We start from the raw sequence: 18,483 nt of genomic DNA on the forward strand, positions 1-18,483 counted from the left end.
CCCTAACCAAGCATGCTTCCTCCTCTCAAATTTCAAAAATGCCTACTCCATGCAGATTCCTCATTGACTCCCTGATAATCAGCTGACCTCAGAGATCAGATACTCTCTTGTCTTCTACAGATACAGACCTTACCCACCCATCAGACATTCTTTTGTCTCTCACAGAACCTTACCCACCCATCACCTGTGCCGTCTATGGGTAATCAGTGACCCCCACAGTCCCTTTCAGCTACAGAATCTGACCCTCATATCAGACATCCTCTTGTCTCCACCCATGTCATCGTTGTCTATGGGTAATCACTGACCCCTCTCCTAAAGCCACAGAACCTTACTCACCCATCACCAGTGCTGTCAGTAGGTAACCAGTGACCCAGCCTCCCTCCCCCTCTTACCTGGCTTGATTTTCCAGTAGAATTAACAAAACACGAGGTACTACGACCGAACATTCATGTCAGACTAGGCTGGTGACTAAATATTGCTCTGTGCTCTTTCTTACGTGTTTTCTATACATCTTAAACATTTAGCCATGCCTCGCTGAGTTTTAACTTTTACCCCAAGATTAAATGTCTGTGTACACAATGGACAATTTTCTTATTTCAGATTCAGTAAGATGCACCAACCAGATACTGTCTTAATTTTCTGCTTCATTGGAAATAATGTCCGGAAATAGTTTCCGGTGAAGAAATAAAACCTTTTTAGCCAGCCTTGCATGATTTCTGGACCAAGTTTCTTTAACAATGTAGGCCCATTCAGAGTAAGGTATACACCATTTATTCCTTAATTCAAAAGGCCCTGTTACTATTACATGAACTCTAATTGTAAATCCTTACAAAATATTAGTAAGGGAGCAAATCATAGGAAAATGTGTATATAAATATCATGTTCTTGACATAGAAAATAAATGATTGGCTAACACATTCAGTGTGACTATGTAAACTTTAAACCTCTGATTTTTTCATACTTACGAATCGTCCTGATAACATAGACCAAAGTACTCTTTTTCTTTTAATTTGAAATGAGAGGCCACCAGATCTAGCAGGTCTCTTGATGTTAGCTTAGGCTGCAAAGAAAGCACAGGGAAAAAAGATTTAATGCAATGAAAGATAACTCTAGCAAGCTTATGGAAAACACTGAGGATGTTCCCAGGCCACTTGTCAATTAGCTGAGCACGCCCAGAGATAGCTTAGCACAGCACTACTAGTGTTAACCAGGCACCGTAAGAGGCGACTCAGATATCTCTAGTCTGTGAGTCTAAGCCTCCAAGTGTACATCACATTTATAGGAAATCTATCTCTAAGACTTCCGTTCATTAAACTGCCGGCAGCACCAAGTGCATGAGAATAAATCTGTGTAGCTATATATATATAAATTTGTCATACATTTAACTGTGTAACTGCTGTTCTAATGACTTTACTTAACATTATGCTGAGATGAGCAAATTTTTATGCACTGTATAAAAAAAAATAGAGAGATAAATCCTATCTAAAATTTTTATGTTTTATTTTTTTGGAACTTGATACCGTGTATGTCAGATTTTTTTCAATAAATAAAGACAACTAGCAAAGAATGATATTAAAAATGGAAATTGAAACATAAATCTGCACAAGACGGAATGAGTACCAATATAAATTTCAGAATCTTGAACTTATCAACTTGATAATGCCTTGATCCAGAGTTAATCTTCATTCAAATCGGAGATAATCTGGATCTATTTTAATACAATGTTAGGAACGGATCAATATAGACATATATCTATTGAAACATCTAATGAACCCCGCATGGGTAAGGGATCTATCTCCATATCACAGACAATGCATCAGGGATATAGGTATCAGAGTGTTCTGTGTGTACAGACTGGTCATGCTGGTAGTTAGTGGGACCTGTGTACTTTTGGAGATTAGTAACAGTGTGTGTACTAAATATAATGAACCAACGCTGCTCCACGCTACAATATATATCTGCCAACAGGATAAGTATAAGGTTGATGTCTGCATGCAGAGATCTGCAATAGGTTTATCAAAAGAGAACTTATATGCATTGCCATGAAGTGTTATGCGATCTCTTGTAAATGATGAGTCAGTGAGTTAGTTATGAGAACACAAGTACTTTATCCTGTACTGTGTATCAGTCACAATGGTACTGATAATGATTTATACACTAACAGCACTGATGAATTATTTCCATACAATGGTAACTGATAATGATATGTATTTAAATGGCGCTGATGAAATAATTCCCATACAGTTCTGCCTACAACTTATAAAGCATATCAAGCCACAGATAAAGTCCTACTTCAAAATGATGATCCAACTCTACCAAAATTACACACAGACTGACATATATTAAAGCAGTATTTTTGGCTTTTGACACAGTCCCTGCCATTCCATGCAGTACCGTAATGTCGCGTGTATAACACGCACTTTTTTTCAGCCAAAATTTGATCAAAAGTGGGGGGTGCGTGTTATACATAGGACCAAAATTGTACCCCATTTTTTCAAGCCGTGATTCTTGATACCACGGGAGTAGTGACTGCCGATATAACGTGTTATGCAAATTGAATGAGTGTATACTAAATTTACTGCATCAGAAATACCTTATTCTTAATTTTTTTCCCCATGTATTGAAATATTTATCCTCTCTTAACACTATTTCTTGCATCAAACAAGTTTAAATATCGCCAGTGTATTCGCCATTACGTAAGCAGCCACCTGTTGACTCGGCGCGTGGTCAATGTTTGTTTAACAATTTCCGGTGTCAGAAGCATGCACCTCTCTGGTGTCGGACTTCACAGGGTGTTTTCAAGTGCATGTAGATAAGCAATTATTCTGATTTTATTAAACTTAATTACTTTGTGTCCCGTTATGCAGTTAAACGTTATTGCTTTACATAGACACTGCTAAAATTACATCGATCATTTGTACGACTTGATAATGACGATATACGACATACGAACGTTTCTTCACAATGTTTATTTAAACAACAATCATAGGGTTTGACTATAATTAATCAATTAAATAATTTCTGGTTTATGTCTGCAAACATTATTACTTTTAAGCACTAAGCTCGGTTGCCGTTCTTCTCTACGTATGATGATCTTCTACTTCTCCGATGTTGTAAGAAACTCTTTACGAAGTGTCAAATGATATTTGATACCGCCCATGTAAATCGTACCGTCCTTTTTAATTAAAAGTGTAAGAACTTTGATTCTAATTTCGCTTAGGCCATGTTCCGATCACGAAATTACAGTAATTACGCTTGGGTTAAAAAATCATCATTAAACATCGATAGTTATTTGGGAAAATGGCGGCCGTCGATTTTCATCGTCTGTGCTATGTTCCGATCTCAAAATGAAAGAAATTGCGCATGGATTATAAAATTAACATGAAACATCGATAGTTTGGGGGAAAATGGCGGCCGTTGATTTTACCATTTTTTGGGTGCGTGTTATACATAGGACCTGCTGTTTTTTCGCCATTTTTTGGTCAACTTTGGGGGTGCGTATTATACACGAGTGCGTATTATACACGAGACATTACGGTAAGTGTCTGTGAGCGGGCCTGATTTTCTGTGGTTCATTGTTTTAATTTTCTCACCTGAAGGTGATTGCTTACCTGGATCAGAAGGTCGAGTCTTCGCTCGTCTGGCAGGACTATTTGACTCTTGCGACCCTCATTCATCTGAAAGAAATTGAATACCCATGTATACAATGAACTTTCTATACAATATGCTACATACTTGCACACAGCACACCAATTCAGTTTTCTAATTGATAAAACTACATACTTTGGTGGTTTAAAACCACAAGCATAACCACATATATCATTGCGTAATAACATTTTTTATGTATGAACTACGTTTCAGTATTTTACTACATTCATAGATGACAATCTTGAAGTCCAAGGGTCTACAACCATCAAAACTGAAGTTAATGGTACACATAAAGTCATAGTATAAGTATTTGTTCTCTATGGTTGTGTAACTTGTGTTACAGTAACTATTGTTTATATTAATTTTGGAGAAAAATCCTACTTATTTAAGGTAGTTCAGAGAGAAATTCTACACTGTACTTAGTATTTAAGACATGATATGCAGCTGATAGCTTATTCAAGAAAGAGGAGAAAAGTGTGCTTCAACACTCTGATACTGACAGATAAAAACTCAAATCTATCAGAATCACACACATAGACACTATAATTAACTACTGTAATTCAAATACATGGTACATGTACCACAATCAGAACAAGTACCAATACAAGCCAGAAAAATAAACACAAGATTCCTGCCCATTGAGTCCCTGCAGCAATTAGTGGAAACACAAGACTCTGTCCAACAGATTCACTGTATACATACATACAGACTATGGCACTCTGACAGCTAGGGTTGTCAAAAATGTTGTGAATTGAGGAAGAGTCGTGAAGAATTTGTACCTGCTGAAGGAGACATTGGGAGGAACCTGTAAACCAGTAAAAACTCAGCTGTTCCGAGCCTCCTCTATACCCCTCCATAATGAACCAGGAACCATCTATATCCCTCACATCTCACAACATCACAACAGACATCAAGGGACTGGGTTATGGGAACTTGAGCTGTATGGGGCTGTGTTACAATGTCACCATTGTGACACCAGGCAGGGTGTTTATATCAATTTCTGTACAGTCATAAATTCCTCTGTGCACTGCAATATCACTGGGATGCACTCGTACCTCATGCTTTATAAACAAGTTCTGTACATTTAAATGTTCTCGTATATATATTCAATGCTTTCAAACTTAATACCGTCCACATCCCCCCCCCCCCCCCCTTTCCAACTTTTTTTCAGATTCTCTGAAACTGCATACTGGTCAACAAATGCAGAAAATTTAGATTAAACAGTCTGAGTAATTAGATGATACACATGAAACAGTTGATTAGCAGTCAGAGAACTCTACCATGTTCTTGTAATTTCAGATAAAAGCTCAGGATTCTACGGAGCCAGAGGAGAAGATTAAGAAGACTAAGTGAATCCTTTTGTCTCTCAGGCAGAAATTAGTGAAAACTTTCATCATCAGCTGTTTACTTCATTCCAGTGTTATTATAAAGCCTGCAGACAATAGGATGAGTCTTACCCAGAGAATTCACCACATAATGAAATACAAACTACAAAATAATTCGCCACATAATGGAAATACAAACTGCCAACTGAGAGTCTGAGTGATGGAGCTTCTATTATTATGTAATCTACATCAAACGTACTGTACCATGTACACCCCATTTTTGTAACAAAATGAAATGATTTTATCACATTTAATAGAAATCAACCTTGATCTATAAATGGAAATAGCACCCTGATAAAAATACATGTACAACAAACTTTGTATCATGCACGACATGCATCACTTCCTGGTCTGAAGTAAAAATAATCCGAGCTCTGTAGCTTACTTTTTTTCAAATTACAGCCAGCGAAATACTGTAATGAACAGGGAAGGTAAAGCACAAAATCAGAAAGCTGAACTCTATCTGATTCTCTGATTGAAATCAATTGTTTGTTAAAGTTGAGATACATCTTAGATATACCCAATGTCCTAAACATTATTAAATATAATTCTTCCAATTAAAATTTGAAGCAAATTTATAGATTCTGAAGTCAATTACATACATAAACACAATGCTGGAATTTGAAGACTTGAAAAAACAGCCTATGTTTTGTTTTTTGGGTTTTGTTTTTGGGTTTTTGTTTGTTTTGGGGTTTTTTTGGAGGGGGGGGGGGGGTTCTTTCAGATTTCTATTCTGCAAGTTTCAACAGATCGAGTTCAAAACAAATCTCAAGGTTGTTATTTAATAAACTTAATATTATGTATTTTATAAAAGAACTATGTCGGTCTGATAGCTCACTGAAAAATTACATAACATTGAATGAGATCTGAAGTCTTGATATCAATTAAATGCCAATCAGATTTGTACTATAGCTATAAATCAACTGTATAGTTTACCTCGATTTAACCTATACAACATCAGATACTCAATATCAATTTACTAGATTGATGAACATCATCTGTTGGACAACACTAAACAAGTATGGACACTCTAAGAATGGCTTGATATTCCAAATCCAGCAAATAAAATATCAAAACACAATTCCTCCTCATAAATCTCCAGTTTTATTTGTTTCTAGAAGGCACAAATAAAAATGTACAGGTAAATTTCTAAACTTGTGTATTGGAATGATAAATAGTTTATCGGTGAGTTTATCCCCTTCATTTATCATTGACATCACCGAACCCTACCACAAAACATCATTCAGAGATAAATCCCTTATCTGGGATTGTCATTGAATTCTGGGAATGTTGACCCACTTACACAATTTACATACACTGGATAAACTTTCATTCACCAAAATTAAATATATTGTTCTGGTCATCATAGTGAATTTTGCCTCTCTATTTGATTGTCTGTCTGTCTAATTCTCCACATTAACTTAATTACACATAGATATCTTTACTGCAGTTTTAAACATCCTGCTTTCCCCTATCCCAAATTTCAGTTTCTTAAAACACTCTTAAATGTAAGTCAACTTGAAAAAAAGCACTTCGTTTCTACTTTAAAGATTTGTACATACTACTTCAAAAAGAAAACATCTCAAAACAACAACAAAACAAAATGTAGCAAACAACCCTTCAATTCACTAAAACTAGCCAATAGCTACAGCTTTGTGTTCATTGACCTAACATGCTAATTTAAGTCCAACATGCTACTTCAAAAACATGACAGTCAGAAGGTAGAAAATAATGGCGGTGCTTTAATTACATATCTAACTGTAGGACTCCAAAACTTGCCTGACTCTGACAAGCTTTAATATTAAATTGCATATTACATTGTAAAGCAGTACCTAAAATTAACATTAATTTTGCATTCATATGCAGAATAACAAAAATTCTCATAGCTTGCAAATGACCTATTTTTCAAACATGACCTCCATAGCTCAAGGAAAACTGATTATTTTATTTAAAAATAAAGTACACTCTGTATCGTTTGGTGTTTTTCTTAAGAGCTGGAACGATAACTCACAAGTCTAAAATGTATGTCATTATTTCTCTCACCCTGATAATCAAGATTACAGCTCAAATACAACTTCTGTGTGGGATAAATAGTTTACATGCAGCCAATTTTTTCCCAAGTCATGAAGGAATATTAATCAAAGCACTAAAATATCTATTTCATAACTGCAATGAGTTTTTCAAACCTTCCAAAAATCCAAGGCTTACATGCACAATGGCAGTCATTGTGTATTTTTATCTGAATTGACATGCTTCAACTGGAATACATTATGATTTTTTTTTCTCACAAATTACTTTAGCTGTAAGCCATTCTGAAATCAGATCAACAAAACAATAAAAACTTACCCAAACCTTACTTAACCGGCGGACAGCTTTTGACATGATTCACTTGGGCCGAACAAGTACAGAACAACAATTAACAAATCTAGCGCACATTCTCCTTTTGAATAAATTTTTTTCAAAGAAACCTGGGAATCACATATTTTGCTATCTCCTAACTGAATCAGGTTTTCCACGTTGTTCAATAAGAAGTGATCAGTAGGACGTATAGACAACATATAAGTGCGTCTCTCCTTCCTTTCCGTCCTGTGTCAGGTTCAGCAGCGATCAGGGGGACGGCGACAGACTAGCATAATTTCCGCTCGTCATTAAAAAGAACTCCCGTCACATAAAACATAATCATGTAGCTGACCTGCATTGTGTTTCAGAATTAAAGTCTCCTGTTGACAACTCAATCCCTCAATGAATTCTGTACAGTCTTTGTAAAAACAACTGTACGTTTTTTAAAGTCCCTTCCCACCGCAATTTTTTTTTTTTAGACAATTAAATCCAGTAGTTCTGTAATGTACAGTACCTACCTTTAAGTCAAAGGGGGATGTCTCAAAACACTTTGACAAGGGAGACAAAGTTTAAGCCAATTCACAGCACCATGACTGAAGATATTTTTTTTTTTTACTTCTTTTAGAACATCAGAATTTAAGAAAAGCAGACACAGAAAAAAACACACATGGCTTCATGTTGTAAAATGAAGACCTGTTCATCATCAGAGGCGACTGGCGAGATCGTAACCCCGTCATTTTCAGCAACGGCTGATTCATAAGTTTGGCACCCCTCAAATCAGCTTCCCACTAAAACTTGTATCAATGGGACCTTGGAATCTCTTCATGCCCCAGCAATTGGGTACTCACGATTCCTCACACAATTCCAACATCTGCGATATTGCATGTACCAATTATATTCCACTTCTTTGAGAATTTTTTCCTTAACTCTTGTGAAGTTTATGGTTTTTTTAATTTAATAATCATGAACTGCCACTATGCAGAATTCAAGATCAAAACCTGACCAATTCTCGTGTGTGCTCACATATCTTCAGACATGAAAGTTTCCATGTTTGGATGACACACTTGAAGGATCCGGAAAACAATAAGACAATTTAAACTCTATCCTCATGAGAATAAAAATTTCCAGGTAATTAAGACACTTTGAATTTTTATGGCAATCACACTTTTTATAGCACAATCAGCCAAATCTCTGATCATAAAGTTCTCAGTTTCTTCTACGCAGTATACAGCAGTCAATATGAACACCTATTGAATGTACGTACACTCCATCAAATCCAGCTGACACAGAGTAACACATCAATACATACAATAATGGCCATAGCTGTAACAATCAGTCCATAGTTATCCACCCACATAGGCTCACTCCAGGTAAGATGGGTTTAGTAGGTCAACACCTGAATCATGTAGATTTCTATCAGATTCACATAAATATATCTATTCCCCGAGCAAGGGCGTAGAGCAGCTAGTGTGTACAAAAAAAAACAAAGACATGCACATCCTGCGTAAATTAGCATATATATAAGCCCGGTTACACATCAAAACCGTCCCGGTGATGCGAACACATCAGATAGAGGTATCTGTCTATAAATACTGGAGCCTGCAGATTGGGAGCTGATTATTAAGAGAGAAAATTTTGATAAAATAAATTGGTGATTAGCATTTGCCTGCGAACACAAACAAGCCTGCATTCCCTGGCCTCAACTCTCAGCAGGCAACATATGCTTCGTAATTTGTCTCTTGCTCATTCCTCAAGGTAATATCTGTTACTATTATATACAAATTCTGTTTTTGTGAAAATGCATTTACTTGTGAAGTTATTTGTATGGATCTTATTGAGATTCTCTCTGATCCATGCCTTCAAAGAGAGACAACTCCTATTCTTTTAACTGAATATTGGTAGCAGATGTACGATTTAAAAGGACCAACTGTTCACATGTATACATTAACTCAAAGAAATCCAAATTGCTGGTCAATTAATTTCTTGTTATGTGGTCGATCCTAAATTTTACACATCCAAGTAAATGGAAGTTCTTACTTCATCTAACACAGAAAGCTTTTACCAACCTAAGGGATTTACACAAACAATAACCTTCAAAGTTTAGTAAATGTTTGGACCTAAACAACCCTTAGGGAAGTCAGTATGCATCTTAATGGACCACCCTACTGACTCTAGTGAAGAGATTTTCAAAAAGCAAAAGAATTGCAACATACAGGAAAGATGGGTTAACTATAAATTGTCATTTCACCACCAAATTCACTTGTTGATTAAATCGACAAAGGAAAATCAAACCAAATGATAAGTGGAACATGAAATTGAATCATCTTCTTAAATTTCAAAGTTCTCACATTATTACAGCACTTGACATTTTTATATGTTAATTCATTTGATACAACAGGGTCAAATGGTTAGGAACCAATGACTCACAGTTACCTCCCCTTGAGTATCACTTGAGACTCAGACTTAGTAACACATTACCCACACATTCTCGAATCTCCTGCAACCCCCCCCCCCCTCCCTCCATGGATTTCTCCTCATAACAAACCACTTATCATTTATCTCTCACTCTCTTAGCATAGTTCTTAAATCTATAAGTACATCAGACTGAAGTACAATATCCTTTCGAGTTTATTGTACATTATTTTGCAATCTAGTGGAATTTGTAATTATAATGATGAAAGTAGAGTTTTATTACAAAGCTTCATTGCATACTGTATTGTAGTCTGACGTGTAATCAAAGACAAACTTGTGGCAATCCAAAAATTACAGGTAAAGATGGCAATTTTGTTTTATTTCAAACTTTTGTATGAGAATCAAAATTCAGAATAATTTTCTTTATCAATAGGTTAATGTACATATAAGTCCAGCTACAATACTACATGTACATGTATTTAGTCTAGATTGAACACTGCACATCAATAAATATGAATTACAATATACTAACACTTTTGGAAAATGTATACTGTGCTGTATTTTTTTTTTTTGCAATAAAGTCTTCTGAATTAATCAGCGACGCATATCCAGTACCTCTTTTTACTTCATACATAATGAATTTCATCATATATCCCACACAACACTAGATGAGCCAAGTCATGGCATCTACAGATCAGAGAACCAGCCAGTGTAAACTGAGAGTCCCCAAGGCCTAGTTTTACCAAGTCCCCAGTTGACCTGCCTGTCACATTAGGTCCAGGATCAATGCTAACTAATCGTGTGATTTACCAGTTCCTGCTAACTGCTCCACCAGACTGGCCAATCTCTGTAGAACTAGGACCAATTATCCCCAATCAATACCAGCCAGTTAGTTCCTCTCCATCTCAAGTTCCTCAAATGACCAAGTGCCCCTTCTAACTGCCATTAATTACTGTGACATATCCATCCATGGTCTTAACTTCTTGCTATTTTAGGGATATGGGTGGCACAGACTTAAGACCATAGTAAACAATTAACTAATTAGTATTTACAATTACGAGTTAAAAAGTATGCTGTTCAATAATATCATCAATATCTACCCCGCAAAAAAATCTTTCATTAAACAAATCAGAAATGTAAATATCAATCCAAATTATACACACATTTTTTTTTTCAGCAGCAGAATGAAATTGATTTTTTTTTTGGTGATAATATTAAAGAAGCAGTTAACTGCGTGAAATCTATACTGAAGGTTGTAAATCTTGAGAGAGAACTTTTCCCTGTTATTGCAAACATCATGAACATGTTAAGATGGATTTTCAGCAATATATATGCTCTCAGATTAAATGTGTATCAACCAATCAATAAGGTAATGTTGAGGACTCACTATGAACAGATGTTCCATTACTGGAGATGACATTTCACATTTATCTGAGATTTTATATTCATAAACATGATAAAGGTGTATATTCCTTATCAATTATTTGACGAAGAAAAACTGCTTATGACTATCAGACAAAATCAGCAGATGACCAATAGAAACTTGCCTCCCAGAATGCACTGCAGACAGGTGCTTGTTTGTATTAGAACTAATCAAACCCAGACCCAGAACAAAGTTATTACAGATTAACTGGGCTCCAAGATTTAATCAACACTGCTGAAGTACAATAAGCAGGCCCAATGAACCCCTGGCTCCCGGCCTTCCTCTGCTAACATTGTTATATAGCACCTGTATTTACAAGACTTGGAGGCTTCACTACTTTAACCCACAGCATCTGTCTACTGGTGGTCAGAGTTTGCTTTTATTGCATCTCCTCCCATTGATTGTACAACTGTTGGTGGTTCAGATAAAATGAAGGTTCATATTTCATCTGACCACATGTGGCACATTGAAACTAAATGAATCTACTGGTAGTCTTTAAAGGGCACAAGTTCTAATCATCTGAAATCAGAAGTCACTTATTTAGTGAAACATTTATTTTTCTAACTTTTTATTCTTTTTGCCAGGACAAAGTACCAGCATAGAGTACCTAAATTTGGCTCACGTCAGCACCATAACGTTTTGGAGTGGTAGTTTTAAAGAGTGCTTCTCTAACATGCACATAATTTATAGAAAGTATGTATGTTAAGCACTTAAGTGGGATTACATGCAGTTATATTTTCATGCTTTAAATCTGCTAAGAGACTTTCCCTTCCTGTATTAATCCTAGGCCAACACACAAGATCTATGTACCTTATACCTGCAGTGACTTCTTTAAGACATGGTCACATTCCACTGTAGCCTTGAGTTACTGTACACTTCTCTGACTTTGTCATTAGCTGTTGAAAACATTATCAGACTAGAACCTGTTGTTTGTACCCTTATTTCCTCCTTTAATGCCAAGATTGGACAACAGTTACCCATTAACTCATACAAGATAGTGTACACATACAATATATCAAAACAACGGTTGTAGTATCACTGGATGGGGGGGAGATATGTCAGCTATTCCAAGCGATGACCTGGCTGGTGAACAAGAATCCATGTCATCCCTACCTACCTTACCACAAACCAAAATCATTTATGTCTCACCAACTATGGAGAATGCATATGCAACACACTTTCTTTATTCTTGCAGGTGACCAAAATAGTGCATTACAAACAGTTATTGCTTATACTCAATGAAATGCTATGCAACCAATTATGAGTTTGGTCATTGTGTGGTGAGAGTGGTTACATACTGGTATATACAGACAGACCATGTGGTCTGTATAAATTCATAATGTATATACCTGTATACAAAAGATGGTGACCCACCAATCAACTATAACAAACCAGTGAGGTGCTCTAGGTCCATCATATTAATAAAAGATGAGACAGCATCTCTGAGGAGACCTTGGCTAAACAAGTAAGTCTGTGGAGACTGGAAACCAATCTGTAGACCAAATATGATTAATGTACTTGACGCCTCAGGGCCATATAACACATCAACGAGTTTGTTCCGTGAAGCTCTATTGGAAATGGTGAGAAATTGAAAGCCTGCAAAACTCATTTCATTTTACTGATAAGTTCATTAGAAAAATTTAGCTCATAAATTCGAATTTAGAATCTGGATATATTTATGATAATTCCAGCGGCTTTGTTTAATGGTTTTGCGATGTAGATAATAATGTTATCTGAAATGTTGTAAGGCTTAAACTCTCGCCCACTGAAATCAATTGAGCTGAAGTAAAACATGGTGCAAGTACAAATTTCATTGTAAACACTGGCATTAAAGATCCATAACTGCGCATTATATTACCTAGAAGTCTGATATAATACAAAAGAAAATTTATTGATATCATCTGCACACAGCAACATGTAAATGTATAGCCATGTTGCTCGTCTCAAATGTCACCAGTGTAAAATACAACACGGCAATGCATTGAACATGTTGAAATCAATAGAAAGGTATAGAACTCACCCCTCCCACATTTTCAAACAGCTTGACAAGGCTTCTTACAGAGGCTCTGGAACCAGTGCGGACCAAAGAAATCAGACTGTGGTCTCGCTTTTTGGACAGGGATGAGCTCCGATTGGATTTTACATCCTGGGACTTGGAGCGCCGTTCTCGGAACTTTGAGCGCCCTCGACTGCGAGATTCTCGTTCCTCTGATTTCACATCCTCAGCGAATCCAACCTTTTTTCTAGATTTTGTCGACATTCTTAACAAGTTACATTAACACTTTAACCAAAATACACATGCTTTCGGCTATTGGTAGTCATTGTGCACTTCCACTTGACAATTAAAATACACCAACACAATCGCCTGAGGGAATTTGTGAATCGTTTGAATGAAAACCAGATCCAAAAACAAATTAGTATGCAAACAGGATTTGATTGTTGCTTTTCCTGTAATGCAATAATACAAACTAGTTTGGGTGTTGCAATGTTTAAGAAACACTTCTGATTTTTATCACATCACAAACCAACACAAGGACTTGGCCAATTCATTTAAGTGGCCATTAACTATCCAGGAAAAACTCATGGCAGCACAAGAAGTGAATTCGTGTCAGACCTACTTCCTCTGGGTGCTGGTGTCACCACATTCCTACCGCGATCCACGGTAATTGTCTCGGGACATTCGGACTCGGAAGTCCGCCTCTGAGGGATGCTTCTCAGTCGCCTGTCATCAAATCAATGACACAACAGTACCACTGTATATACACAAATAAGTCAATTATCAGACAGAGAAACAATACCTTGGGACAACGACTATACACGCGAGACGGACACAGGTAAACTTAGTACCAATAATCACTAATTCAAAAGGTCAATTAAAGCTGTCGCAAAGCCAAACAAATAATCCATGTCAAGTTAAACAGGGCCCAATTTTTATAATGTGGGTATGTCACACCATGATAATCCGTCAAAAGAGGTTATAAATCCAAAAGGTTAGATCAAAAGCAAAGGGAACAGGTAATCCTTGACGTGAACAATGCCTCATCTGGAAGGTTGTTAAACCATTTATTCTGTGGCAACAGCCTTACACGCCTAATTAAATTTCTTTCTCTCCAACTGTCTATCACCAGTTGTGTACATCAGCTGTTTTAATATTTCTAAGAATACGCAGTGCACTGTACGCCGAAGTTTTCAGGTTAAGGAAGAGAGTTTTCGTACTATGTTTTTCCACTTCATTACCACTAGCTGCTATTTCCCTCTCCTGTGTACTTTTCCAGTTTGTCTTTTGATTTCCTTATTTTGTTTTTTCCTTTTTTCAAAATTGCCACTTCCTGAACAAACTTTGAAGTCTTTTCAAGAGTTTTTCTAGGAAAAAAAAATAAACAGGGAAAAACACTGCTCTTTTTTTCTAAAACCCACTGTGTACAATAAGATTTTGCTATCAATATGGCTGATATTTCAATATTTCACAGGCAATTAGGTAAAAACAGGTGATTGCGCAACGGTTGAACAAAAGTTAATACAGTGCTGTGAGGAACCCTTTCTCTTCCTACATAAAATTTCCAAATCAGTTTTTCCTATATTAAGTGGGTGCACAACCTCAAGCACTTTCTTCCTAGTTTACTCCTTAAAGAGACTCCATTGTGGTCATTTTCCTTGAATGTACTTTTCAATCAACAGGAGAACCGATTCACAAAACTTCCTTCACTTCAGATATTCAGTTATAGGAGGATAATCAAAAGTCAAAAGAAAACCTTGACAACACGGTTGTACATCACTGAATCATTTAAAACCAACTGTTATATATTTATAAGTACCTTGTCATCAGCCTCCTAAAAAAATCAATAATTTTTTTGCAAAATATCCTCTCAGTTTTTGCAGTGCATCCTCCGTACAGTAAGTGCATCCAGCAGATTTATGGAAGGTATCTCCTCTGGATCAGTGTTCCTCAGACAGATGTGGGTCCAGAACTGACGAGGCGACCCTGTATAGCTTGCCATGTTTCCTTATTTATGGTTACACACGACATGTTCATCTTGTAAGTAAAACCATCAGCACCTACTTTGATCCTCGTAAACTGTCATTCACTCCAGGTACAGATAACAGCTAACGAGTTTCTCTTGCTACCTGGAAGCGCATCGTTGTTTTTATAATGAAAACAGATTTTTTCCCTTCTTTAGCTCCTGTATCTATCAAAGGACAACACAAAGAGGTAAATATTTTCAATTACACTTAATACTGTATCTCAGGAAAACTTGAGCCTTAATGAGCCGATGACTGTGTGACTATTGAGCCGTGTCAATGAACTCTGATTTCCTCCCAGGGTTTCTTAATGAAAAGCTTTCTCTGCTGTACAGTATGTGTACTTTCACCTGCTTGTTGACATAAAAGATTACAACAAATCCTGCTGTAATCCAATGTTCCTTTTTTCTTGCTTACAACACATACTTGCCTTCACACGATCAATTTTTCAGATTACACCTTGTTCCACCATGTAGGCTATTGAAAGTCTTGTTCAAGAATTTGTAAAAAGGTTGCTTTTCATTAAATCCATGGTTTCATAGCTTGTCGAGTTTTGTTCAACGATTTTGATATTGCACGAAATCAATACACACCTTTATAAAGTATAGATTTCAAATCCCTTTCAAAATCTGACTGCTATTTTACATGACTGCACAGGTAACTAATCTTTCATCAGTACAGAACACTTGGTCAGACATCAGAACAACGACTCTGTATGATATTTGTTTACACTTGCTACACAATAATTTTGGAAAATAAAACTCCACGTGGCCTTTCCTCCACACAGGAAATGAAATTGCCTCTTCTGCCTTCATTCAAACATTCCTAAAATCTTATGGCCTCAACCACATTGCCAAGTCTCCCCTCAACCAAGGTATAAATTCCTGGGTCGGTGGTTCTACCCAGAATCTAAGAGGGATTAACGTATCGAATTCCTTTCTCGTCAATAGATAGCAGTCTGTACTACGCAACTGGAATCATGGGACATAAATGTTGCCTAAAAACTCTCACCCTGCCCTCATAGGGTGGTGTCGTAAACATGGTTATTTATAGGCACAGGATATTCCCACAGAGAATTATCTCCAGAAATGACGGACTAGTTCCTCCTGCTTTATGTTTCATTCATAAGAATATCACATAGTAGATTAGATACTAACTCTGTGATTGGGAGCCTGAACAATCATTCACCCTTTTCTATATATCACCACACACACAGAGATCAGAAGCTTATTTCTTAATACCACTGCTTGTCAATTGCTGATTCCTCAAATCTGTAATACTGCTTTTGAATTATGAATCATATTTCATAGTTTCGGGGAACAAGGAAGTCAATTAAACTTTTCCATTCATTTGAATAGCACTCCTTTTTCTGCAGTAATTTCCCAAAGATTGCATACCTGTGGTGAATAGCTAAAGAACAAATAACATTAAGGTATGAAGCGGTCTTCTCACAGTGGTTAAAGCTCCTCCATTGTCATCACCAGGCACAATCAAATCTGCACACCATGTGAAATATCAGAGTATCAATAACGACATGACAAATGTAAGCACCAAATATTTCAGTACATTGTCTCCTTTATTTGATGCTGCATTATGTACCTCTAAGAGATTGTATTCTGCTGTTCATAAAATGACTTCCATTATAGTAGACTACAATGACTAGCATTCAGCCCTTTCACATGCTAAGCAGTTCCCCAACGACAATGTCAATGACATTCAAAACTTCAGATCAGATTCCCAATGAAACGAAACCCCTGTGGAAAACATATCCATTACAGAATTTTGCACTCATGTAACTTCATGATATTATAGAGCCAAGAAAACACAGACTCAGCAGGATTTCTGGAAAGAAAATGGTTTGCTCCATGTTATATGTGTTCCACAGTGAACTTTGTACAAGTTTATCATCACCGTACATCCCGGTGATCTTTCTGATCTATCCGCTGAGGTGGAAACTATAACAGCCTTGCTAGTTTATCATAACTCTTTACTTGCTGATCTATCACCTTCCAAAAAAAAGTTCTCATTTGCCCTGAGCCCTGAGGTCACCTTCCACAAAGGGATATTTTTAAAACCAGTACATACAATATTGTTGAGAACTAGCATTAACGGTAATAGCAACATTTGGAAAAGAAATTATTTTGGAGCAATTTCACCTGGGCATTTCAATCTCAAGTCTATCATAGTCGGGCCTGATCATAGTATAACCTGTTTGTTCATAAACTAGGTTTTTACCAGTGTTTTATTAAATCTTACTTGTTAGTTTTTTTCTACATAATTAGCGTACTAGACAAGTCATTAAAAAAACAAAAAAAATTCAATTGTATGGTAATGTAAAATGCCCTGAATATGAAATCAATTTACCAGATGCAAAAAATTCAATCAGAAGTGTTTTCCTTGATAATTTCTGAAAAATTTATGCATCAATCTGTGCTTCGCTGCAATCTCATGCCAAATATTTTTCTTTAATGAACAATAACAAGGCATTCCGCCAATTGATCTTTGTGTTCTGATGCAAATCAAATCTGCAATTTCCTTGCATAGAAGAAGAATTATGATGCTCAATACACAGGAAAGATATAAAAATATTGCAGCCTCAGTTTAATATACTGAACCTGGTAGAGAGTTCAAGAATTCTAAGTATCAGGAAATGAAAGGTCAACGTACAAGGAAGACCGAAAACTCGACTATAAATTGGCTCTCAATACTTCACTAATCTCCATTCCTGTTAATAATTATAACACACTGTATATAAAAGACTTGACAGAACCTTAAAAGATTCTTGGCAACTGAATATCAATTACTGTTCAAAAGTGACTTTTTGTGTATACATATAATGTAATTAACATTCTCAGACTCCTATGTTCAATTCATCTATACAGCCCTCTCTTAATCTTTTGAAAACACTGCCTGATCTTCTGGCACAAATATGTGTGTACATTAATTACATTTGGAGAAAATACCTTTTGCAAACAATCTTTAATATACAAGTATCATCTGAGGTATTTGACAAGACCTGATATCGGTACTTACATCAAATTTATTATTTCAGAACTCTGAACTGAATTTGAGGCATTTAACAAGACCACTGCATGCATCATCTGTAACCCACGTGTGATTTACATTGATTTTCAGAGCTTGTGTACTCAAATCATGGTTTAAGACGATGCAGTATGCATTAATGCAACAATATTATCATTAGTTAATACAGTACTTTGAACTCCATATCAAAATATTGATATTATTCTTTATAAT

At 36.2% G+C, this 18,483-nt stretch overlaps 1 protein-coding gene across 6 annotated transcripts in view; it reads right to left on the reverse strand.

The window, feature by feature from the left end:
* LOC105327032 (FERM domain-containing protein 4A) overlaps positions 1-18,483 on the reverse strand; it is a 48,778-nt gene that overhangs the window by 28,017 nt on the left and 2,278 nt on the right. Inside the window, exons 1-3 of one of the 6 annotated variants that reach the window (XM_011427313.4) lie at positions 13,229-16,429; positions 3,612-3,677; positions 966-1,060 (exon numbers count right to left, since the gene is read on the reverse strand). In XM_011427313.4, coding sequence (XP_011425615.3) covers positions 966-1,060; positions 3,612-3,677; positions 13,229-13,468 — 401 coding nt within the window. In that variant the 5' untranslated portion in view covers positions 13,469-16,429. Of the gene's footprint in view, positions 1-965; positions 1,061-3,611; positions 3,678-4,427; positions 4,582-7,379; positions 7,834-13,228; positions 16,430-18,483 lie in introns of those variants that run through there. The other 5 variants (XM_011427312.4, XM_011427317.4, XM_011427315.4 and 2 more) reach the window with 5 other exon arrangements.

The sequence above is a fragment of the Magallana gigas genome, chromosome 4 (assembly GCF_963853765.1).
Source record: "Magallana gigas chromosome 4, xbMagGiga1.1, whole genome shotgun sequence".
Lineage (NCBI taxonomy): Eukaryota > Metazoa > Mollusca > Bivalvia > Ostreida > Ostreidae > Magallana > Magallana gigas.